Raw genomic sequence first — 25,222 nt, forward strand, 5'->3', positions numbered from 1 at the left:
CATTTTTCCAAAAATTGCAATTTTCAATCTGCGATATCTCCTGTTAGATTCGTCTGATCCAATTGGGATTTCCGGTTATATAATCAGCGTTGCCTAGGCTTCCACCCTAGCACAAAAACTCGATTTCGAAAATTTCGATTTTTTGGGTCAAAAATGAGCAAGGGGTTAGACCCCCCTAAAATGACCTATTTGCTACTCTGTCTGAAAATCAGGATGTTCCATTACTATCCTAGGATATGGAGTGCATAGAATTTGTTCTGAAGATTCTGGAAAACCAAACAGTTGATGCTTCAATAGAGAATTACACTCCAGAGAGCTCTTCAAAGTCAACTCGAAAATGAAAAGTGGAAAAACAAAAAAAATTATTTTCTCCTAAACAGGGCCAGATATTTGAAATTTTGGTATGAAAATATAGGTTTTCGAACACGCTGAATCTATTGCGAGCATTTTCGGAAGCCTATCTTCCTTCGTTGAGATTTTCATCTTAGAAATGGCATTTTTCAAAAATTGCGAATTTCACTTGAGAATTCGTCAAGACCGAACGGTGGTACCGAAATGGATGAAGTTCTCAGATTTATTACTTGAAAAGTTGCTCTTTCAGAATATGTATAACATTTAGATCTACGATGATTTTCCTGGAAGGAAAACTACTCGCACGTTGATCTGCGAAAAATTCCGAAAAAGTTGGGTTCAGTTAAAACTTCCTCAAGATCGAACGGTTGTGCCGAAATAGATGAAGTTCTCAGAATAATTACAAGAAGAGTTGTTCTTTCAGAATATGAATCACATTTAGATCTACGATGATTTTCGCGATTGATACGCGACTCGAAAGTTGACCTCTTATTTAAGTTATGAAGATATACCTATTTTACATCAACAAACACTTGAGAGAATTTCAAATATAAAATTATGCAGCCCCCAAATTCACTCCTGGAACCTCCATTGCTACAACACCATCGTTTATAAATATGATAATTGTTTCACTCTCTACTGGGTGTTTAGAGAAAGGCTCTTTTGCATTGAATAACTTTTTGAGTATCTTCAGCAGAACTAGCATGGAATATTTGGTATATTCTCGAGATTTTTCGTGGAAATACCATAATTACAACATCAATCCACTCAATTTTCCAGCAGTATACATAGAAAAAGCAGGATTCTGTGACATTAAGACATCTTTCAACTTCAATTCAAGAAAAAATCATGTCAGTTTGTGAAAAATTACAAGAGTCGAACCTGGATTAGTGAATGCAGTTCCCGAATGTAGATCTACAAGGTTTTACTTCCCCTTAATGGACTGCACGCCGCCCCCATCTACCGCCACTCAGGCGTGGATGGAAATCAGTCCATCAATCTCTTCGGCATCGGTAACTAACCGGCGCGCATCCGTCTGGCTTTATGGCCATACATCAGGACGTCACCAGCTGGCATCTATTTATACAAGACCGAATCCGGATAAATTATTTATAGAATCGCACCAGCAGCAGCGGTTTGATGAAAATAAATACTCCGCGTTGATATCCTCCCAATTTATACGCCGATAAGAAGGGGAGGCAGAAGGGTGATGGATGCTGGGACTGAGTGCTCTCGACGCCAGAGGATGCCGACGAACTCATCAGGGCTTTTTTGTGCGCCTTTACCTCGGTCTTAATCGAAATATGAGACCACCCCGTATTCTATACACAAATCGACGATAAGAAACTAATTGAATTAGAAATCGTAGATCCAAAACTTACATTTCAGTGTCAGAATATTTTATTACTCAACATATTCTCCTCTTAATTGGATACATTTATTACAGCGAACCTGCAACTCTCTCTAGACCTTTAAAAAAAAATGTTTCTTCTTGCTCTGCCACTTATTGGTCCAGAGCCTCTCTGTGGTAAAGGAAAATACACCTATAAGAAAGGAGAAGAAAGAAACCAAAAGAAACACTGTGGAGGAATCTTCCATTCCACTCTATTATTCGACTCCAGCCTTTCAATCTATGAAATTTTGTAAGAATACGAGTAGGACCAAAGGAAAACTGTTGGAAAATCATCCACACAGCTGGTACACCGAAGAAAACCGTATACTATCCGAGTGGTTCATTAAAATATAACATCGCATCAAAAAAAGTGCAAAGCGCTGTTTTCTAGTCCTCGCCCACGTTGATGTGGCCCAGAGAAAATCCCATTCCGCTGAAAGAGCTAGCATCCGTCAATTTTCTCCCCTCATTAAAGCTCAAAAACAACCCCGTACACCCTTATTTGATGCGAGACAACCAGACGCTGCAGGATATTCACCATTAGGAGGACGACGGTTGTTGCAAATCGAAAAATATGAATTATTCCGAAACTTTAAAACTGACGACCGCAATTTTAGCAGTTCGCAATTTATCGGACGGTTATTTTACTTCAGTTTGAAGGGATTGTTTGCAGCCCTTCACTATGAGTTATTACATCATAACGCCTTGTTGGAGCTGACGTTAAAACAACTTTAATGGCTGAGAGATGCTGAAATCGGTGCCTATGAAGGTAATAGAAGAAAAAGTGACTGGGACTTTTGGGATAAGTGCAGTAGTATACAGGGTGAGTCTTCAACTCGTACAAATATTTTAACAGTGGATTCGTGAGGTCAAAAGAAACACTTTTTTCCTTTACCATTTTTTGCGAATTGGCTCGGTTTAAAAGATACATGCTGTTGAAAAACCATAAAAAAGTTATTTTTAGTTCTATCTCACAAACGGTTTTATCCGTGAATTCGAAAATTTAAATGATCCCACGTAAAGCATATTCAATTTTCATACTAGTATTCCTCAATAGATACCAACAGGCCAACCCCCATGTGCAACATGCAGATCATTACACCCTCCATCCCCTTTATTTATGGATCATAATGGGCGCGTCCAAAACACGCGAATAGTCCGCAATCATGACTTTTTAATGCAGTGCAGCCCTGTATTGACGGAATTGTTTTCGGCACGAAAGACTAGCATCATTAGGTACGCAGTTTAGTAGGATGATTCATAAATGAAGGCAGAAAAGGCCTGTGTCAGATCTTTGAACACGAAACTTCCTTAGCTACACAGATACAGAGTGTCTCTGCTCCATTGATGGCTGATTCATTCCTTTGTCGTAGAAATTTACTCCAAGTCTCATCTGTACAAGGTGAGTCTTTGACCATACTTTCTGATTCGACCCTGATGAAAAGCGTTTCTTTTGGCCTCGGGAATCTACTGTTAAAATATTTGTAAGAGTCAAACACTCACCCTGTATAGTGCCAACATGTCTAAGCAGTCTGCATCGTTTTAAAACAGAGCACGAATTGAAAGTGATGCTTCTCTCTTCACAAGACATTTCTCATGACAAATATTGTAATCTTACTGTACCTGTGATTTTTAAATTCAATTTCGCATCTTTGGTTTTTCTTTTTGACGTTGACTTATCACACTTCTACCTCTAATTAAATCGGAACCTATTCAGATCAATTTAGATATCAATACACCCTTCCGCTTCCGAGGAAGCTTCCTTCCCTTAAGTAATTGCACCCCTATCGTCACTAATTCCAAGATCCCCTTGTTTGTTGACCATCTGACCACACTGAGAACACTACCCCCTCATCGTTATCACGTCAGGATAATCAAGATGCGAATCTGATTCACAGCAGCCGCAACAGAAATGGCCCTGCCATGGTCTAATCTAGACAGCAAACTGTAATTAGGAGTACGCAGTTTGCAGCCATAATAAGGTGATTAGGGTTTCAATCAGCAGTAACTGTTAGACGGTTGGAGAATCCCAAGCGAAGACGTTACAATACCCAGCCCTCTGAACACAACCCTGCATTGGCCACCCTTAAATTGACTAATGTAGATGTTTTTTCAACATACAATTTGACCTTTCAATCAAGAGAGTTGAAGAAAAGTATATTACGTAAAAATCATATCGGTCTATCGACGTATAAACTGGGGTAGGTGGTGAAAAACTTTCAATAATGGCATTTTTATGGGGTGTACAATCAGCGGTCAGTATTTTTGTTCGATGTCGTTACAAACTCGAATATGTTACGGGTTTTGTGGTTAGAGGATCGTTATTCAGGCGATCGGGATCTATTGAAACGAAATTTATGGGACAGTTCTGTATATTTCGAAAATTTCGTCGAATTGGAACCCATTCCAGTTCACTGCAGAGGGAATTAAAGGGACCAAAATCGTTTGCTTGGATTGGTAATGAACACAGTTGAAGGGATAAAATTTGAAGCCATTTTTCAAGTCATTTCATCGAGAAAACGAGGCATCTATCTTGTTTAGTCAGTGTTAATTTCTACATGGTTTCATTTTGTTTCATAAAACCTTATTTTTTCTGCTCATGACTTCGTTTCTTCTTTGACACACGAATGTCAAATGGATATACACCCTGTATGTCACATCTATGTATAATAACATAAGGTTGTGAAGGCCATTTTTTCATGTTTCTTCATTTACCAAATCAACCCTTCCAACATTAGGAGAGCCCCCAAGTTAACCATCTTTACGAATTGTATTTTAAGCATTTTTTACGCCAAAAGCCTCAATTTTCGACGTCTAATCGGTCAATTGATAATAAAATCTCAAAGCTGTGAGGATCTAGGGTCAGGTACCCAACTTTTATCATATTCCCTTAGTAATAAACTGAAATACAAGGAGAAGTCCTATTCCGAAAAGTTTCCATCGATTCCAAGTCATAACTTCGACATTATAAACAACCAGCTCATTTTCTTGCTTGCTGCTTCCACGTCTTCTAAGCCCTAAGGCCCCCCAGACTATTTTAACGAGTTCAGACGTGGTATCACTTTTATGCAGCCTCTCGTAACTCTGTTAGTGAGAAACTGTGTAATGTGATGGTAATATTTCCTAGCTTTGAGGCGGTGCTATAATGTTTCCTTCAGGTTTTCACATTATATTAAGTTGGTACACATTCATTAAGTTTCCACACACATTATGACGTCATCCCTCCCATCCAATCCTGGAAGATGGCGAAAGGGAGGGTGAACTTTCACGATACTCAGAGCCACAGGGTTTTTTATAAGATGTCCTATATCAAGGATTCAATAGTAGAGAGACGTCATTTTAAGCACTCAACTTTTGGGCAACAGGAAGTGTTTTAAACTGTATGTACCATAATGTGAAGAGAAACAGTTTCCAGGTAACACTCTCGACAAAATTTGGGATACCCTGTACCCTCTAGTCCCCAGCATTATGTGAACTTTATGAACCCTAATGAGAGATAGAGACACCTGGATAAAATAATCAAGAGATTAAACCATATGAATGTAAGTTTTGGATATACAATCTAACACCATCTTCAGTTGGATGGAGTCCAGTGGCAACTATTCTGTTGCCTCAATTGGCTGATTAGAAAAGTTAAAATTGAGGACTCAATCAATTTCTCTGTCTGCACGAAGACTGAAGAAGAAACCCTTGAAATTACCCAAGCTTGTGGGCCACACGTCCAATCCAACGAACCATTCAATCGGAAAATATGCTAAGAACATCATTTCCCGAACCCCGTCCAAGGATATCACCGACAAACATATCCTTCCGATCAACTTTATGGTCCATCATAATGGTAACGTAAGACGAGCAGACCGTAAAGAAGCCCCTTCTATACCCATAAAATCCCCGGGAAGAATAAAACGGCAGCTTTCGTGAGTTATGTCTTCTCATATTGACCACTCGGGTTCGAAGATTTTCCACCGCTTTCAGTTCGGTGGAAACTCACTAATGGGGCTATTTGTATAGCGCCTTCCATTAGGGGTTGCCGCAATGAAAAATTGCCGTTTTGAGGTCCGGAATGAGTTGGGATTTAATTGGTCATTTCACTATGGAGATGAAATATTGGGCGTTCGGTTATATTTCGCAGAAAGCTGTCTAGAGAGGATCTAGTGGAAAATTACAGTGTGGGATTAACTGATGAATTGGAGCCAAGTTTCTCAGGGTGGTTTTCGAACAATAAAAACCATTGTGTGAAGTCAACGTTGGTTGTCATTACAAGAGATAGAAGTGCTCTTGAAATCATCCTTAGTAACATAGTTCAAGTCAATTTGGACATGGGAAAAATTGCTGCAAAATGGATCCACAAAAGCGTGCAAGGGTAGAAGCATCGCGTTCGATCTGTGCTCGATTTGAAAACGATGTAGCCTTCTTGAACAGAATTGTGATTATGGATAAGACTTGGGTTTATTTCTACGATCCAGAAACAAAGCAACAATCGATGGAATGGCGACACTCTAGTTCTCCAAGACCTAAGACGTTTCGTGTCCAACAATCTGCTGGAAAAGTTCTTGCTTCAGTTTTTTGGGATTGCCATTGAGTAATCATGATTGATTTTTTGGATAAGGGTAGAACAGTAACCAGAGATTACTATTCGACATTACTGACCACTTTACGGGAAAAACTTAAAGAGAAAAGACGCGGAAAGCTATCTAAAGGTGTTTGTTGTTGCAGGACAACGCCTCTGAACACAAATCTCATGTTGCCATGCAAAAAATTCGTGATTTAGGGTTTTTAATTACTAGAATAACCCCCTTATGGACCTGATTTGGCTCCATCCGACTATCATCTCTTTCCTGAACTGAAAAAAAGTTTAGAAGGTCGTAAATTTCCTTCCAACGAGGAGGTAATAAAAGCTGCTGAGGTCTGTTTTGCAGAGCAAGAAGAAACCCTTTTTTTTAAGGTCTAGAGACGTTGCAGGTTTGCTGTAATAAATGTATTCAATTACGAGGAGAATATGTTGAGTAATTAAATATTTTGACATTTTGTTTGGTTCTATAGTAAGCTAAGAATTTCTCAATATATCCTCGTATCTCACTTGAAGAATGATTGCAGGCTTGATAAGGAGCTTCGTTTTCATCTTCTCCCCTTATTAGTCTCGAATAGCATACATTCAAAGAATACAGACAAAAGAAAACCCAGTTTTTTTATTGCCTAATAAAAAAATTCCGAGAAATAGCTTAATAATGAAGATATCCTCATCGCCAACATCCAGGGTAACTTCCATCTTTCCGAGAATACGAAAAGTATCTCTCCTTTGATCACCAGCCCTCCAGAAATTGGAAAAATTGCGAAAATGTGGTTAGAAACGAAACAAGTTTACCATCGCCGCTTGGATGCTTTATATTCAGACTTTAAAAGTTCGGGATGGATCCTTAATATTATATTCATGAAGTGAGGGTCAGGGTTTCTGGGATCTTGAGAACGTTTGCGTGGGTTACAGGGTGTTTTCAAGAATTAGGAAGATCTTGCCTCAACAACGTGTTTCTAGGCTTTGCTGCATCCCTTTTCTTGCTTCCTACAGGACACTGCTACCTCAAGAGGCACTAATTATCATTTTCAAGTTGCACAGGATCCACACGTCTTCTGGACATATTTCTTCAATTTCTTCAATTCAAATTGTACTTATGTGTTCAGACGAGAAAAAACAGGTTTATCAACAAATACCAAATGATTTTTATGCAATCATCTGTAGCCCACTTGAATCAATAGATTTTAGAGAGCAAGTTTTGAGTAGTGTATGTCTTTTGGTCATACCAGTTTGTAAACCCCTGAGCAAATTGTTTCTTTACAGTGGTTGACTGCCAGGTGACAGGCTGGGGCCCTTGGACTGCCTGCGATGTTGACTGTGGAGCTGGTACGATGTCCAGGAAGAGGTCCATCAAGGTCCAACCAGAGAATGGTGGGAAGCACTGTCCTAGCTTGGAACAGAGGAGGGGTTGCCAGGTATCTACCTGCCACCACCACCCAGACCCCGCCATAAAGGGTAAGTGTTGCAATTTTGAGTTTACCACTCGATACAGAGCCTTTTGAACCATTCTTTCGATAGAAAACTAATGTGGTGGATCTTTATTGGGATCTCTAACAGTCCTGGTACCACCCTGGATATTAAATTGGATTTATTGAGCGTTTATAACGTGAATTATCGAATTAATTTCTCATCAAACATCTGATTCGATTCTGGGACAAGACGGTTTTGGGCCCGAAACAGAGGGCGATGTTGGGAGGGTTCGTAATTGATGGATCCTCGTCTAGTTCATATCATTTCGAGGCATTGCGAAATATGCCTCCGTCAAATTATCCTGCCGCCTAATTTGGGGAATGCGTAAATTCCTGAACTGACAGATCCCCGAATAATTTGCGTGGAATATTCGCTGAATTCAGAAAGCCCTTCAGATAACGTTTCGGAGGGATGCGTTGCTGAATGGTAGGCTTTGAATGCTGCTACACGTATTCTGCTTATGGAATAGTAAAAAATAATTATTAGAGCTTGATAAAATTTCGAGATTTATCACTAGAAGAATCTAGATCTACGATGATTTTCCTGGAAGACTCGAAATATGATCTTCGAAAAATTCCCAAAAAGATGGGGTCAGTTGAAACTTTCTCAAGACCCAACGGTTGTGCCTAGATGGATGAAATTGTCAGATTTATTACTAGAAAAGTTGCTTTCTCAGATTATGTATCACGTTTGAATCTACTATGATTTTTCTGCTAGATACAAACTAACACTAAAGTTGAGTAATGGAAAAATTAAAAATTTGATTTTCTTGTAAACGGTTTTAGATATACGAGAGTTTGGCGAGCGAATGTAGGTTTTCGAATACGCTGAATCTATTGCCAGCAATTTCGAAAGCCTATCTCCTTTCATTTAGATTTTCATCTTGGAAATGGCATTTTTCAAAAATTGAAATTTTCAATCCGCGGTATCTCCTGTTATATTCGTCTGATCCAATTGGGATTTTCGGTTATATAATCAGCATTTCCAAGGCTTCCACCCTAGTACAAAAACTCGATTTTGAAAATCTCGATTTTTTGGGTCAAAAATGAGCAAGGGGTTAGACCCCCCTAAAATGACCTTTTTGCTACTCTGTCTGAAAATCAGGATGTTTTTTTACTATTCTAGGATATGGAGTGCATAGAACTTGTTCCGAAGATTGTAGAAAACCAAACAGTTGATGCTTCAATAGAGAATTGCACTCCAGAGAGCTCTTCGAAGTCAACTCGAAGATGAAAAGTGGAAAAACAAAAAAAATTATTTTCTCCTAAACAGGGCAAGATATTTGAAGTTTTGGTATGGAAATATAGGTTTTCGAACACGCTGAATCTATTGCGAGCATTTTCGAAAGCCCATCTCCCTTCGTTTAGATTTTCATCTCTGAAATAGCATTTTTCAAAAATTGCCAATTTTCAATCTGCGATATCTCCTGTTATATTCGTCTGATTCAATTGAGATTTCCGGTTATATAATCAGCGTTGCCTAGGCTTCCACCCTAGCACAAAAACTCGATTTCGAAAATCTCGATTTTTTGGGTCAAAAATGAGCAAGGGGTTAGACCCCCCTAAAATGACCTATTTGCTACTCTGTCTGAAAATCAGGATGTTTTTTTACTATCATAGGATATGGAGTGCATAGAACTTGTTCCGAAGATTGTAGAAAACCAAACAGTTGATGCTTCAATAGAGAATTGCACTCCAGAGAGCTCTTCGAAGTTAACTCGAAAATGAAAAGTGGAAAAACAAAAAATCAAAATTTCTCCTAAACACTGCCAGATATTTGAAATTTTGGTATGAAAATATAGGTTTTCGAACACGCTGAATCTATTGCGAGCAATTTCGAAAGCCTATCTTCCTTCGTTGAGAATTTCATCTCAGAAATGGCATTTTTCAAAAATTGCGAATTTCACTTGAATGTTCGTTAAGACCGAACGGTTGTACCGAAATGGATGAAGTTCTCAGATTTATTACTTGAAAAGTTGCTCTTTCAGAATACGTATCACATTCAGATCTACGATAATTTTCCTGGAAGAAAAACTACTCGAAAGATGGCCTTCGAAAAATTCCCAAGAAGTTGGGGTCAGTTAAAACTTCCTCAAGACCGAGCGGTTGTGCTGAAATGGATGATATTCTCAGATTTATCACAAGAAGAGTTGCTCTCTCAGAATATGTATCACATTTAGATCTACGATGAGATCCTTTCAAATAAGAATAAGTCACTCAAAATCACTCCTGGAACCGCTATTGCCCTAGACGTTTTCTTTCAGTCCCTTTCATGGTGTGCTTCTGACCCTCCATAAGGGATGATTCTCTTTGTCTCATGGTGGTCGAGCACCCTCAATATCTCGATCCACAAGCAAAATCAGAAAAAGTTCAAAGGGGTCCAATCAATTTAACAATTTGAATCTACCTTCCAAAAAGGCCATCGTAAAGTTCTTACACTGGTAAACGTTCATATTACGTTCACAAAATACACAACAATGATATTTTCTATAAATATTGAAGAGTCAATTATTCCCTGGCAAACCCGGAGGCAGTAAAAAGTCATATTTCCCCGAATTATAGCCCCTCATCCCTCCTCGTTTCCGAGCTAATTTAGGATATGAGCAAAAAGATCATCGTATGCTGTATCGTCTTGATGTTTTATCCACAGTAGCTGAACCTCCACTCTATACGTCCTCTTCATCATCCTTTCCCCTCCCTTCTAGCTCGTAAATTTTCGTGAAATTTGCAAGGTACCGTTTTTCATCCGGTGAATGGATGAAAATAATACGGAACGAGTGGGGGGGTGAGACAAGGATCGATTGAGGGGTGAATCCGCATACATTTTCACACAAACTCACCTCTGCCCTCATATTACTTTGAATATGAAGGAGGAAGTAACATCTATTGAGGCATTTCGATTTTTCCAGGCATGGTTAACTGCTTAATTTAGTTGACTGATAGAAATCGCCCCTCTATCTAGAGTTTGCGGACGAAAAGTGTATGCGGACGAAAAGTGTATGCGGACGAAAATTAGTACGTAAAATGTAATTTTTTTGTTCGAGACGATGAAAAAAGAGGTTTTGGTGCATTTTATTCGGGCGAATATCAAAAAATTGGGCTGGAATGAACGTAGGCCTGAATGTTGAGGGCCAGCTCTGATCGATTTTCAATCAATCCGATTAATGAGCTTTCCCGACTGTCAAACCGAGCAGTCTATTAATAATTGTATGGAAGTATTATTCAATGGCTGCACCCACATAATTTCTCCATGAAATATTGAGTCATTCTATCGCAGCGTGTGGGTGGTGGTTCGGTTTTGAATTCATACACGTGAATGGGTGGAAAGAGTGGAAATTTGAACTTCATTAGGCTTTATTAACCACCAGCTTGGCTGTTATGACTATATCAATGACGAATTATTGATCGGTGAAAGGAAACCAGAGAAAAAAATTTTGATTTTCTGCATCCGGTAAGAAGGACCAATTTTCTTTTCGATGTAATTGAAAGAAAAACCTTCGGCTTGAGCTGAAATTCATCATCTTTACAATTACCCCCTGAGAAACAGTCATGTAATGACCTCGAGGGGTAAGAATTCAATTGTTCAAGACGTAATTTTCTTCCTTTGCCAGGTTTTAATGGTAGGCAGTTGGAAAATCAGGGAATTTCAAATTCAAATAGGACCCCAGGGAGCTGAAGGAATCCACGAAGGATTGGAGTGATTCATTTGGGTTGTTGTATAAACAAGGTCGAAATTAATTGTACCACCTTCATTTTATTCATCAGATATATGGTAGATGAGTTTGATGAGTTTGAATCTCCAATTAGACGTTTTATTTTGGATTTCTCGTCATTTCAATTGAATAACAACTAAAATCTACGCCACTCATTAAAATGGACAATAATGAAAAACCTACAGCTTCATTCCCTCTGACAAACTAGCTATCATGGATATCTGAATCTTATATGTGGATGTCCATGCTTGTGAAAGTCTTAGGCGTTGAGATATGGGTAACAAAATTACGTATCTCTCTGCCTCTGGGTTATGAGACCTCTTACGAAGGCATTTGATGTCTACACTCAAGAGTGTCTCAAGAACTTCAAGAGGCACACCTCTACATAACAAAGGAAGGCCAGGCTACATTTTAGACCCTTGAATCACCCAGCCAGGTTTATCTGCTGACGTGAAAATACTACCATGTAAAAACTGGCTAGAGATTTTGAAGATAATGAAGTAACCCTTCCATGCTTGCCAGGGCAAAGTGGTATTAATGGAAATTGAAAAAGCTAATGAAAAAGTACCAAGATCCTCGCCTGGGTGGACACGAACCATTCTGTAGGCTTGGAGAAGGCTAAAATGAGGCAGGACTCCAACAACAGGAGTAGCACATGCGAAAGAATTCATGGTGCTTTCACCCTACACACCAGAATCACCCACCTGTTATGGTGGCACTGCTAATGGAAGAGTTATTACAAATATGTTTTGTACCGCATGGGGAAGACGCCAGATGTGACATACAGCTTCTGTTGTTCTGAAAAACAAACAGCTGTTCACACAGAACTAGCTGGCGTGAGAACCATATGGGAAACCAGTTTTGTATTATCACTTGGTAATAGTCAAGACTCCTAAAAACGTATTAGGTCTACCTAGAATTAAATAAGAATGATACTAGTGCCAAATATCCATGTGGTATTGTAATATAATGTAATATAAGGGTCTTAGTTGTTGAAAAGTATTTGAAAATATCCTGCAGCTTTCCACACTCATCTTGTCAACATTGGCCTACTACGCTCCATTGGCCCAGCGTACGCAACTTCGAACAAATGGTCCTTCGAGCGTGAAAAAGGAGCTCGGGAAATATTTTCGCGCCCCTTCCACCCCCAATCGCCCACCCCCATTGAACACTGTGCCGGTTCAGCGATTCCCAGCTAATTCTGCCGTTCCAATTGCTGTCGATGCTAAAACAAGCGGATGGAAATTTCGGTGCAAGATCGATGAGGGCCCACGTGCTCGGACAAAGTTGTCTAAGACGTGGATTCACGCCTGGATGGAATCAAACTCTTGACGAGGTTCATTGTCCCCCGTCGCAGATGCATTGGTCTGGATTCGTTGGGACTTTCGGGAAGTTAGATTGTTATTCGACGACTCTGATAAGATCCACGTCTTGAATGGAATCGGTTGAAGGTTTTCGACGAGTCAAGATTTTAGTAAATGAGTTGAGGGTCAAGTTAGAAAACCTAACTGAAGGAATCAAACAGAGATCATCAGTTTAGACCAGGAGGCTCATTTTTTCTTTCTGGGGAGAATCTGCTCTTTGCTGGAAGAAAGAAGTGCTATGTGAAATGGTGCTCCTTTTCTTCAAGGCTCAAACCAAACCATTGGATGCAACTTCAAAGCACAGCAGGAAGATTAACTTATTTGCAAGCTTTTTCGAATGATCTTCCTGAGCATTTGTGTGTTTTCTTCTGATTTTCTCATAGAACAACCTCCAAGCACTTGAGGGAACTCTTCCTAAGTGTAGCAAGGATCAGACACATGTGTATTCCTCAGCTATGTGACGCATGTGCGGACAAGAGCAAAATCAGAGCCCTCCATGTTGTGCTCTTCTGAATAAGCTATCTTCCACTTGTTTTGTGAGAGTCTGATCTAACCTAACCTTACTACATCAAACAGATATCATTAGTTTAGACCAGAAGAGTCATCTTATCTTTTTGGGGAGACTCTGCTCTTTGCTGGAAGAAAGAAGTGTTATGTGAAGTGTTGCTTCTTCTCTTCAAGGCTCAAACCAAACCATTGGATGCAACTTCAAAGCACAGCGGGAAGATTAACTGATTTGCAAGCTATTTCGAATGATCTTCCTGAGCATTTTTGTGTTTTCTTCTGATTTTCTCATGGAAAAACCTCCAAGCACCTGAGGGAACTCTTCCTAAGTGTAGCAAGGATCAGACACATGTGTCTTCCTCAGCTATGTGACGCATGAGTGCACAAGAGCGAAATCAGAGCCCTCCATGTTGTGCTCTTCTGAATAAGCTATCTTCTAGTGGTTAGTGGATAAACACTGGGGTTTCTTGATGCGAAATCCCTTCACATTATTTCACGAAACGCATATTGTTATACAGATCCTGTTTCAGTCTTTGAGATATTAATATTTATGAAGCAAATCCTCATATTCCTACATTGTCACTTCTAGCGAATGGAAGGTTGAAAGAGGAAAAGGAAAATACATTATTGTTGAGTGATCTATTCCATTTGAATATTCAGACTTCTTCGAGGGTAGAGGATGAAAAACTTCAACATTATTCTTCTATTACCTAGTCCCTAGAAATAATATTCCTTTCTTGTGATAATTTCAGTCGGTTTTCACGTGAAAATGACAATATTGGAGATAACTATCGCTGAATATGCGAATTCCCACGTACCAAAAAAAATCTGTAATAACATTGCGACTCCTGCTGTGCAAAATAATTGGATTTCTGGATCACGTGGCTCAACCTGTACCAAGACAGGCGTGTTATCCTGCAAATGGAGCTTTGTCACGCTAAAAACTTCTTTGTTTCGTATTTTCTTATTGGATCCAGCAAGTTTTCGAATCGTTCATACCCGATGGAAATAAAACAACTTCTTAAAACGTATTTTCGTGAATTAACCAAGGACCAGGTGGATATTTCACGGAATGAAAACTTCGACTCTACTGTCACTGAATTCACAGCGTTTTTCAATAATTCCCAAAGTTCTGAAAGTTCCAGACGATGAATTAGGTATGACTCTTCTGACTTCGCGAAGTTTGTTCGTTATTGCAGTAATACTCCACTGAGAAGTGCAGTGGTGAACTTTATAGTGTATATTTTGGGTACATTTTAATGAGAAGTTAGTTTTTAGTTGTCTTACCAGAAAGAACCTCCAGAAATGTGTGTTTAAACAAGAATTGAATTCAATAGTTTATTGTGATCCAATTTTGTACAGACATAAAACTACACTACCATCAAAACATCACACCCTTCACAGAGTAAAATTAAATTACAATTTACCAAACGCAACAGGTAAAGCAGCCCTTCAAACCGATCATTAATCCCCAATTTTCAACCCCTAAATTTTCCGAACTCTCAGAGGACCTATTCCGAGATCCCGAACGCAAATTACCCTCCAAATTCATCCATTTTTCCAACCCCCGTTGAAGGGGTGAGGTCGTAATTGTTCAGGGGTAGTGAATCTCTCGGAACCCGGCCATTTTTCAATGAAGTCAGCTGGGTGAGTTAACGTTGTAATACTCCTTCTTCTTGCTCTTTCATCTTGCAGTGACAATTTCCTTCTTGAATGGGTGAACGATGGTTGTTCCTCCCTGTGGAATGTTCCCAAAACGTGATCTCCTGAAATAAAACTGGAATCTATACGTTTTCGAGAGATTCAAGGGTTTCCTTGGTTCAGATCAGATAATTTAGGCACCTAACATCAGTTTTTTTTATTTCCCTTACTATATCATTACTTGCAGGCTAATTATCCACTGCAATTTTTAGTAGGTACTGTATTTAGTGCTGGCCAACGAAAAAATGCTTGAACAGCTAAATCTGGATCCCCAAATGTTTGAATGTTGACCAAAAGCGTGCAAGGGTAGAAGCATTGCATTCGATCTGTGCTCGATTTGAAAACGATCTAGACTTCTTATTCCGAATTGTTACTATGGATGAGACTTGGGTACATTTCTACGATCCAGAAACAAAGCAACAATCGATGGAATGCAGGCGACACTCTGGTTCTCCAAGACCTAAGAAGTTTCTTGTCCTAAAATCTGCTGGAAAAGTTCTTGCTTCAGTTTTTTGGGATTGCCATGGAGTAATCATGATTGATTTTTTGGATAAGGGTAGAAAAATAACCGTAGATTACAATTCGACATAACTGACCACTCTAGGGGAAAAAATTAAAGAGAAAAGACTCGGAAAGCTATCCAAAGGTGTTTTGTTTTTGCAGGACAACGCCCCTGCAAACAAATCTCATGTTGCCATGCAAAAAATTCGTGATTTAGGGTTTGAATGACTAGAACACCCCCCTTATTCACCTGATATGGCTCCATCTGACTATCATCTCTTTCCTGAACTGAAAATAAGTTTAGAAGGTCGTAAATTTTCTTCCAACGAGGAGGTAATAGAAGCTGTTGAGGTCTGGTTTGCAGAGCAAGAAGAAACATGTTTTTTGAAAGGTGTAGAGACGTCGCTGTAATAAATGTATCCAATTAAGAGGAGAATATGTTGAGTAATAAAATATTTTGACATTGAAATGTTGTTTATATCCTCGTATTTAGTGCTAGCCAACGTAGAAATGCTTAAAGGTGAGGCTTAGAAGGGAGAACAGCTCTGACGTATAGCAGAATAAATCTCAGGAAAGCAGTACAATGTGAACTCTTGAAAACAGTCTTCCTGAAGCTAGATAAAATTGCATTTTATGAAAACTGCTGAGTAAGAAGCATTTCGAACAAATAGAACAATGGTAAAACTCTCTCGTCCGAACAGCAATCAAGAAATTTCCCAGATAACGCAAAAAAACCAAGTGGGAAACCCACAGTTCACTGGCCACCCCGAAGGAAATTCCCACGTTCCTGACAAACATTTTTCCCATCCCAGAGAACCAGGATTACGAAACGCAAGGTGTCTGGATGAAGATATCGCCGAGGAGAAACAGGAAACATTCTCCAGATATTAGGAGAGTGTCAACAATGAGAATCGCGGAGATATATCGCCTCTACCACCACTGGATGAACCCCCGGATCAGAGGTGTCTTTTCTGTACGAGCCGTTGAAACGAGAGGAATAAGAATTCCGAGAGAATGTTCTTTGTCACGAGGAGATATCCGGGGCCACAATGCATCTACAGAAATATGTTTTATTTCCTATATTAAGGAGAGTATCGTTGAAGTGAAATATCGTGTTGGTACCGAGATTTATTGGAGCGTTTTCCTGGATTCCATTTCGTGTTCTATTCGAGATGGAATCTGGATTATTTTTATACTAGATGAAACCCCGAGATGTAGGGGCTGGGCATTGTACGAAACCGGATTCAATCTTCAATTAGGAAAACCATCCAGTTCTAGGTCTTTCTAGGAATGAGGAGTTGGATGTCTCCAATTCGACGATGGTTCATTGAAATTCATCAAGTCTGTGGGATTTTACATATGAGGCTCCTGTATTTGGACGTAATGCTCAGCTTATACAACTTTCCAGATTGATAATGTATGATTACTCTTTCATTTTTATTCCAATGCTACCTAGACCAAGGAAACGTTCAAGTTCTTAATCGAAATGAAGCAATTTCCTCAGTGAAAACTTCTCATTTTCTGCCCAATCCTTATCCAGAACTAGATTGATTTTAATGAAAGTTTCGATGCACTGTGACATCAAGATCTATTCTGCCCTCCATAAGAGCTGTTTTCACCTCTCTTCATCTTCAACTTGCCATCCAGTTCCAGGGTTCCAATGAACTCCAGTATCTGGAGTGGTGTCAAAGAGGTCAGGTGATTTTCATCCTCCTCCCCATAGAATCTGCAAAGTTTCTGCTAGATCCATAAGGAGGTGTAGCATTTTTGCTGAGATCCAGATACTTCTTAGATCTCGCAATGTTACAGTTCCCAAGGTACCTTTTGGAATGTTTTCGTACCCTCCAGAGTAATTTTCTTCTTCGGCGTTTATCTTCTCCTAGAACACTTTCTTGTAGCTACAATTTCTTTAACACAGAAAGGTTCTGGACCAATGAAAGTTGTGCTCCTTTCCTAGCAAATGTATTGGTTGACCAGGGACTAAGGCTGAAGAGATCTTCTTTGAATTATTAAGAGCAGCCATTTCTGAGTGGAAATGAGCTGTCTTATGTTTCTCAAGACTAAAACTTTTAGTTGGTCAATTTAATATCATATGAGATGTCTCACCATCTCCACTTATTGGAAGTATTGTGTAGCTATCCTCTTCAAAATCGCCATCGATATCCAAATATTCGACTCCATCCAAGAACTTATCCAGATTTGATGTCAGCAGTGAAGTGTCTATTCCCAAACTGGATAATTGTAATCCCATCTTTCTTTTCGTGGAATTAGATTCTTGTAAAACGATACTTTATTAATTTTGAAGTTTCTTTACAGTTCCAGAATTGAAATTTTTGACGTTTGGTATTAAACGATCAATGTCAATTCACAAGGATTGTTCAGGATGAGCAACAGTATCTAAGGACTGGTTTTTTTTCGCAACCAACCCACTTACCATTATGAATTTCCACATTTTGTTTGGAGAATATAATATCAGACTCTTCTATTTTCTTTGGCCACACTTGTAGGTAAACCTCTGATCTTGCAGTGTGTCATTTATTGGATATTTATTCGTAAGAAGTGGCCCATATTGGGACCACTTCCTCTATCCTAAATCTGTTTGTGATGTTTATGAACCACCCTCTACATTCGAAGCAAACAGAAATTATTCTTCCTCGGGTAACACACCCAATGTTGACCCCTGGCATCATTTTTTGCCGTTTTGCCTGCAGTGAAAAACCTCGGCCAGTTCAAAACGAAAATCTAAACGTATTAACTTCATTTTCATTCCCCTGGACTCATTTTCCGCCTACGCCTGTACCACCTGCGGCGTATTTTTCACGCCATCGACAGCTTTCACGAGTTTATCGAGATTTCGGTAAAAGCTGCCAAACGCAAAACAATGGACGTCGACCTCCTGCTCTCTGGCATTGGTGCACCAGCATACTTCAATAGATCCCACGGTATTTTCCATGACATCGCTCATGAAGGAAGCCTTTGTCCTCTGGAAAACACTGGGATGGAGAGGATTGTCCATATCATTAAGAGGAATTAATAGGCTTTTCTGGTTTTTCGAACCGATAAACGATGATTGAATGGCTGAAGAGTAAAAGGATTGGAGTTTCTCTGCCGTTCAGGAATAATTATCAGTGTCAGCATTGCGTGACAGGTGTTTTTGACCTCCGAGATACTTTGCTGTCTGTCTGACAGCCAAAATACCTGAAACTGATGAAGTGGTAAGGCTGTCTTTCTTCTTCTTCTCCTTCTACTTGTGGCTCATTGAAATTCATCTGACAGTTACTTCAGAAATTCCTAGAAACGCTACATATCTGCACCTTAACCAGTTTTCACAAGACAAGATGAGTTTCATATCTGTAATTTTGTTCGCTCCACCCTATATACCACTGGAAATCCAAGTAGGGGTCGTGTGAAATCTGACCCAGAAAAAACCCGGCTCCATAGACTACTGTATTCCGATAATATCCCCCTACGTACGGTCCCTTCCAGCTAACCGACGCCTAGCGTCGCGATAGTAGCCTCAGACGTTAGACGCTTTTGTTCCCGCGTCCCCTTTCAACGGATTCTGTTTTGTTTCGGCCCATTCAATGGGGATATCAAGAAGGCTCGGCGCCGAATGGATTTTCGATTGTTTTTTAAATTCGGGCCTTTCAAAGCCACCACGTAGAAGGGATCTATCGCCTGGGTATTTTGCGGCTTGTCGGAAACCGAACTTGGTATTCTCTTAGGGGTGCCCTAATGGAGCTGTGGAAATAAGAAGGGGGATAGAACCCTGACCTTATCTCGCTGAGTTCTATGGGATACGTGAATTGAGAGCTGATGGTTGATCTAATTGAAATAATCCAATTCGTCCTTCGATAAACATTGGAAAAGCCATGAAGAAAGTTCATAATTATAAAACCGTTAAGCAACTGGCAATGAGGTTATTTTACAATAGGTACAGGAGAATGCCTATAAGAGGTGTTGGAATAAGATTCAGATTTGATGGAGGCTTGTTTACCTGAAGCACAGTTTATTCAGACGACTGCTCACTTATCGCTAGCAGCTCAGAGGATCTATAGATAATGTTGGACACCTATAAACATATTCAGGCCTTAGACTTAATGTTGACAAAACCAGAATCCTGATAAGTCCGCCAGAAAGCCTTCAAACATATATCAGCCTGGAGTATGAAACTCTAGAACACGTCGAGCAGTTCAAATACTTGGGAAGCTTCATAAATACTAGGGCTAACCTGGACACGGAAATACACAACCGTATCAAGTCGCCATCACGGGCATTCTGGAAGCTAAAGGACAGAGTATTTCAAAATCACGACCTCAATCTGAAGACCAAGACAGCTGTTTACAAAGCAGTGGTCCTCCCAACACTTCTTTACGAAAGCAAAAGCTGGACGCCTTACAGGCGACACATTAAACAAACACAACATCGTCTAAGACAAATAATGCACATCAGATGGTTCCACAAAGTTTCAAATGCAGAAGTTTTGCAGCGCGCGAGTTGTATAACAATCAAGATTCAAGTAACGAGGGCCAGACTCAGATGGAGCGGCCACATTCTGAGGACGCAAGACACAAGACTCTCCAAAATAGCTCTGTATGGCGAATTCACAGAGGGAGCTCGGAAACCAGGAGGCCAGTATCAGAGGTTTAAGGATATACTGCATCAATCCCTAAAATCAGTTGATGCCAATCATAACTGGGAACAACTAGCGTTAGACAGATAACAGTGGAGGTCTTTGGTCTACAGTTATAATGGAGACTCGAGAAGAATGCAGCGGTGGCCAGATTTGGTTGGTGCCTATCCATGCCCGGAGTGTGGAAGGATCTGTAGGTCACGGTTGGGTCTCTTCAGTCACAGGAGGGCAATTAGCCCTAAGAAATTATAAGTTTGATCTCACCGATAGTTTTGTTCTTGGGTCTTCTTGTAGATTTATTCTCGGTAACGGGATACAGCAATGAATTAATGGATCAGGGAATTGTGGTGTTGATGTACATCTCCCTTTCACATGAAAAATTTGGTTCCACGTCACAGTCAGTATATCCTCTTTTTTCCAACCCTTCCAGGCTCCATCCTACCCCCCATCCATCGAATATGATATGAACCCCTTCCCGAACAGTCCCAACTGGAAATCCACGGAGAAACCGACTCAATAAAGTATCGGAAACTTGGCTCTAGACTTTCCACCCACCCGCCTTATTAACCGCAGCTTAGTTCTTTTCCCAAAGTTCAGTTATTAGATAAATCTTCAATATATAGCCCTCGAAGACGTGGAGTAGAGTTTTGGAAGTTTGGGAGCTCGACGCCGCGGGTATTGGCGTTTCAATGCGAGTCATTATTGACAGTGTGAAGTTAGGGGTGGATTTGAAGTCTTTATTGGGGAGGGGGAGGTGCAGTCGACGTTTTGCAGCGACATGAAATCGCTCTGGATCGTGTTTGTGCGAAGTTCGCGAGGAAAGTTTGGTTTTTAGGGGTTATTAAGCGAAAGGGGAATGCATTTTCCATTTTCATTTACTCCAGCTCTTGGGGTATGAGTCATTTCGAATCACTTTCGAGCTACCCCCAGCTTCGTGTAGTTTTAAGAACCTCGAAACTGTATAAACTGAGTTGTTAGGATTGATATGGCGTATTCCATGGAGTATATCATGAATTTCATATGGAAAATAAATACTTCCAGAGAGTATAGTTATCGTTTGGTAAGGGTGTTACATTTCACTGCTATCTTAAGGTCTATTTTGCCTCCCATCAAAGCTGTTCTCTCAACTGCGCCATCTATAGCTAACCCTCCAACTCCAGAGTTACAAGAACTCCAGGATCTGAGAGGGTTTCAAGTCTTTATTCTTCCAATAATTCTCTCGTTCAAGACATTCCTTGAGTAGGCTTGCAACGATGAGGCATTCATAACAAGGTGAACAGGAGTTTTCTTCTCTTACCCATAGAATCTACAGTAGTCAATTTCCCCTAAGCCCATTCTCATCATATGCTTCCTAAGCCGACCATATCCTGTGATGAAACCTCTGAAAAGGCGTAGCTTATTCTTAATCAGATCCAAATATTTCTTGAATCTTGAAGTTTCAAAACCCCTAAGGAACTTTTTGGAATGATCCATTCCTGGAAGATTCTTCCAGGGTGGTTCTCTTTTGGTTTCTTCCTGGTCCAGGAACTCTTTCTTATAGGTGCATTTTCCTTGACCACAAAAAAGGTCTGAGCCAGTAAATGGCGTGGTGGTATACTCCAGTACCAGCTCCTCAAGAGAGTAACAGGGCTGCTGTTCTAGAAGACAAATGGATGATTTTTCAACAGGAAGTAAAAATAGTCAGCTGAGGTGAGATGAGTGTCTCCTTCATCTGAACTAAATGAAGAAATGAAATGTTTGTATTGGTATTTTGGTGCCACCCAAAACATGTTGTCTCCCCTTCTTCTCCATCTTGCTCGGCTACAATTTATGGCTGAAGGGTGGCCATAAGACCTATTGTGTTCTTCTGCAGACAATAATACATGTCAAGAGAGAGGAGAACTCTGACCATTCTTAGTGTAAGGTGTTATAGGTTTGTTATTGCCCTTACTGAGTAGGGTTGAAACAGGATGTGCTCAGAAGGGCATAGGCGGACAACCAATAAGCATGTAGCCTACATGTATTTCCATCAGATTTTCCACAGACACCAGCGTTAAACAGGGTGTTATCCTTGTCGTTTTGCTATCGAAATCCAAAGACCATATCGTCCCTCTCGCTAATTCGATCTACCAATCTAAATATGACACGGAATGCAGACATTCCGCAAATTCCCATGGTACAAGATACGTCATGCGATTTATAATCAAATACATGATTACGACGATTGATGGGACCAAAGCTGCCGCGTGAAACTGCTGTGGAATTATCTGGAAATCTGAATTTGGACGTGTGGCTGTTCGATGCCCTGCCCCTACTGGAATGCTCTGAATCCAATGCGACAGCTTGCGTGAGCTGTAGTTCATCAGGTTAATCAATAGGCTGGTTAACATAAGGACAGGAGAGTGCTTCACCAGTCAGCGTTGTTTGGAAGATTTCCAAATGAAAATCATCATTTCATTCGATGGAAACAACAATGACTTTCATCTGAGTTGAAATTGATTTCTTTTCTATTCATCTTGGCACCCTTTGGTTTCTGAAGAGTTCCTTATAAAACAAATATTGTTTTGCTCAGATATATGGTTTCGATAAGATATTATTTTGTTCAGATATAGTTTTTCTCAGGTATGATTTTGCTCAGACATGGTTTTGCTCAGGCATGGTTTTGCTCAGATATGGTTTTGTTCAGATATGGTTTCGTTCAGATATGTTTTTTGCTCAGATATGGTCTCGATCAGATATTTTTTGTTCAGATATAGTTTTGCTCAGATATGGTTTCGCTCAGATATGGTTTCGCTCAGATATGGTTTAGTTCAGATATGGTATTTTTGCTCAGATATGGTCACGATCAGATATGGTCTGGATCAGATATTATTTTGTTCAGATATAATTTTGCTCTAATATGGTTTCGTTCAGATATGGTTTCGCCCAGATATGGTCTCGATCAGATATTATTTTGTTCAGATATAGTTTTGCTCAGATATGGTTTCGTTCAGATATGGTCTTTTTGCTCAGATATGGTTTCGTTCAGATATGGTTTTTTTGCTCAGATATGGTTTCGCTTAGATATGATCTCGATCAAATATTATTTTGTTCTGATATGGTTCTGCTCAGATATGGTTTAACCCAAACATGGTTCTGTTCAGATATGGTTTAACCCAAATATGGTTTTGCTCAGATATGATTTTGCTCAAATATGGTTTGGCTCAGATATGATTGTGTTCAAATATGATTTTGCTCAGATATGATTGTACTCATATATGACTCTGCTTAGATATATTTTTACTCAGATATAGTTTCGCTCAAATATGGTTGTGCCCAGATATATTCAGAATTCTGCTCAGAAATGCCCCACTCACAAAGGATTTGGTTCGGAAATGATTTTTCCAAGATATTCTTTCGAATACAGAAGTCAACGAGCAATAAGTATTCCTTAATTCTGTAGTATCTCAGTCAATCCTTTCATTTCAAGCTTTATTGTGGGTTTTTCTTGGATATTTCGATATATATTCCCTCCTCTTTGTCCATGTAGCATACAGCATATGTGTTGATTCACACAACAGACTCCAAATGCAGTTTCTCAATTAGAAAATCCTTGAAATTTGATAGTTCACTCGGTTTTACCAGGAATATTACTCGTCAGGTGATTCTACCTGTACCTGAATGTGTTGAACATTAAGAGCCAGACGAGAGATTAAATTCACATAAATTTCCACGAAGAATTCCGAAAAGATCCTCTCAAAGTACCCCCCTGGGAGTAATGATATGCATTCTGAATCCGGTGAAGTCGAGAATCTCCATTCTTTTCAACGTCCCAAATCGAGTTAAGTATTTTTGTTGCCCACACAAGGGAGGGAGTTTAAAGTCGTTATGACGAGATGATGACATTCCTTCAATTTGCCACATTCCCATTCTGGTCTGCGAGACTGAAAATTCGTGGAATGATTTGATTCCGATGCGTGGAAATCCGATACAGAACTTCTTCATTCGAGTATTCCAGGATGGAATCTATTTAACGTTCATTTTCACGTTTCCTCAAAATGGTTGGGGAAGAGACTTTGAAAATGAATATCTATTTATGTGAAACGATGTGCATGTATGAATTCTTCCATATGAATGCTGGATTTTCTTCATTTTTGAGACAATTAAGTTTTATGAGGGTTTCATTATAGGGGTGGGATTTTCATAGATGATTTTACCCTTGTATTTGGCGTCAGACTTGATATAATACGATATATTACTCTTTGGTAACAAGAAGCCTTTAATATGTAGACTGTTTTTTCAATAATCTGAACATTGAACTCCCCTGCCATCAATTCAGGAATTTGAGCTTTATTATATTGAAGGGATATTGAAAAAATTGTGACAGACGTAAATCAATTAACCATCCTACTATTTTCATTAACCATCGTTGTAAAATATTCCATTACAAATTCCGATAGCTTTACGCGAGTGGAATTCAACTAATCAATGTAATAATCAATGGTACCTAAATATGTACCAACATAAACCACTAATGTGAATTAATAAAACGTTTCCATTGCTATTCATGAAATCAAAGTCATAATATGCTCTGAATGTTTGAATATTATACGTTGCTTGACATAACGTTAAACAGGTATCAATTTAATATAGGGTGGCTCAGAAAAACAGCTATTTCAAAGGGTGTGTCAACAGAAGAGTACGAAGATTCGTTCAATAAAAAACATTCAGAAGATTTAGAAAGATGGGCTTTCAGGTATATGGCTATGCAGGAGACAAAGTCTTCAAACTAACACCAAAACAACTCATAAATTCCCAGCTGATGTCCCAAAATATCCTAGCCATAGTTGAATGACTCAGATTTATTACTAGAAGAATTGCTCTTTCAGAATATCTACCACATTTAGACCTACGATGATTTTACTGGAAGAAAAACTACTCGCAAGTTAACCTCCGCAAAATTTTCAAAAATATGGGGTCAGTTAAAACCTCCTCAAGACCAAACGGTTGCAGCGAAATGGATGAAAATCTCAGATTTATTAGTAGAAGAGATGCTCTTTTA

General features: G+C 39.5%; 2 protein-coding genes across 2 annotated transcripts in view; one reads left to right on the forward strand and one right to left on the reverse strand.

Moving 5' to 3' along the window:
• Window positions 1-25,222, forward strand: part of LOC123319935 (somatomedin-B and thrombospondin type-1 domain-containing protein) — an 84,854-nt gene that overhangs the window by 30,768 nt on the left and 28,864 nt on the right. The window contains exon 2 of the mRNA XM_044907025.1: window positions 7,581-7,772. Coding sequence (XP_044762960.1) covers window positions 7,581-7,772 — 192 coding nt within the window. The remainder of the gene's footprint in view (window positions 1-7,580; window positions 7,773-25,222) is intronic.
• LOC123319964 lies at window positions 14,692-17,899 on the reverse strand. Its single transcript, XM_044907064.1, has 2 exons — window positions 17,676-17,899; window positions 14,692-15,133 (listed from the first exon to the last, which is right to left on the reverse strand). The coding sequence occupies exons 1-2, from the start codon at window positions 17,818-17,820 to the stop codon at window positions 14,916-14,918; spliced, it is 363 nt and encodes a 120-aa protein (XP_044762999.1). The 5' UTR covers window positions 17,821-17,899; the 3' UTR covers window positions 14,692-14,915.

Source organism: Coccinella septempunctata, chromosome 9 (assembly GCF_907165205.1).
Source record: "Coccinella septempunctata chromosome 9, icCocSept1.1, whole genome shotgun sequence".
Classification (NCBI taxonomy): Eukaryota; Metazoa; Arthropoda; class Insecta; order Coleoptera; family Coccinellidae; genus Coccinella; species Coccinella septempunctata.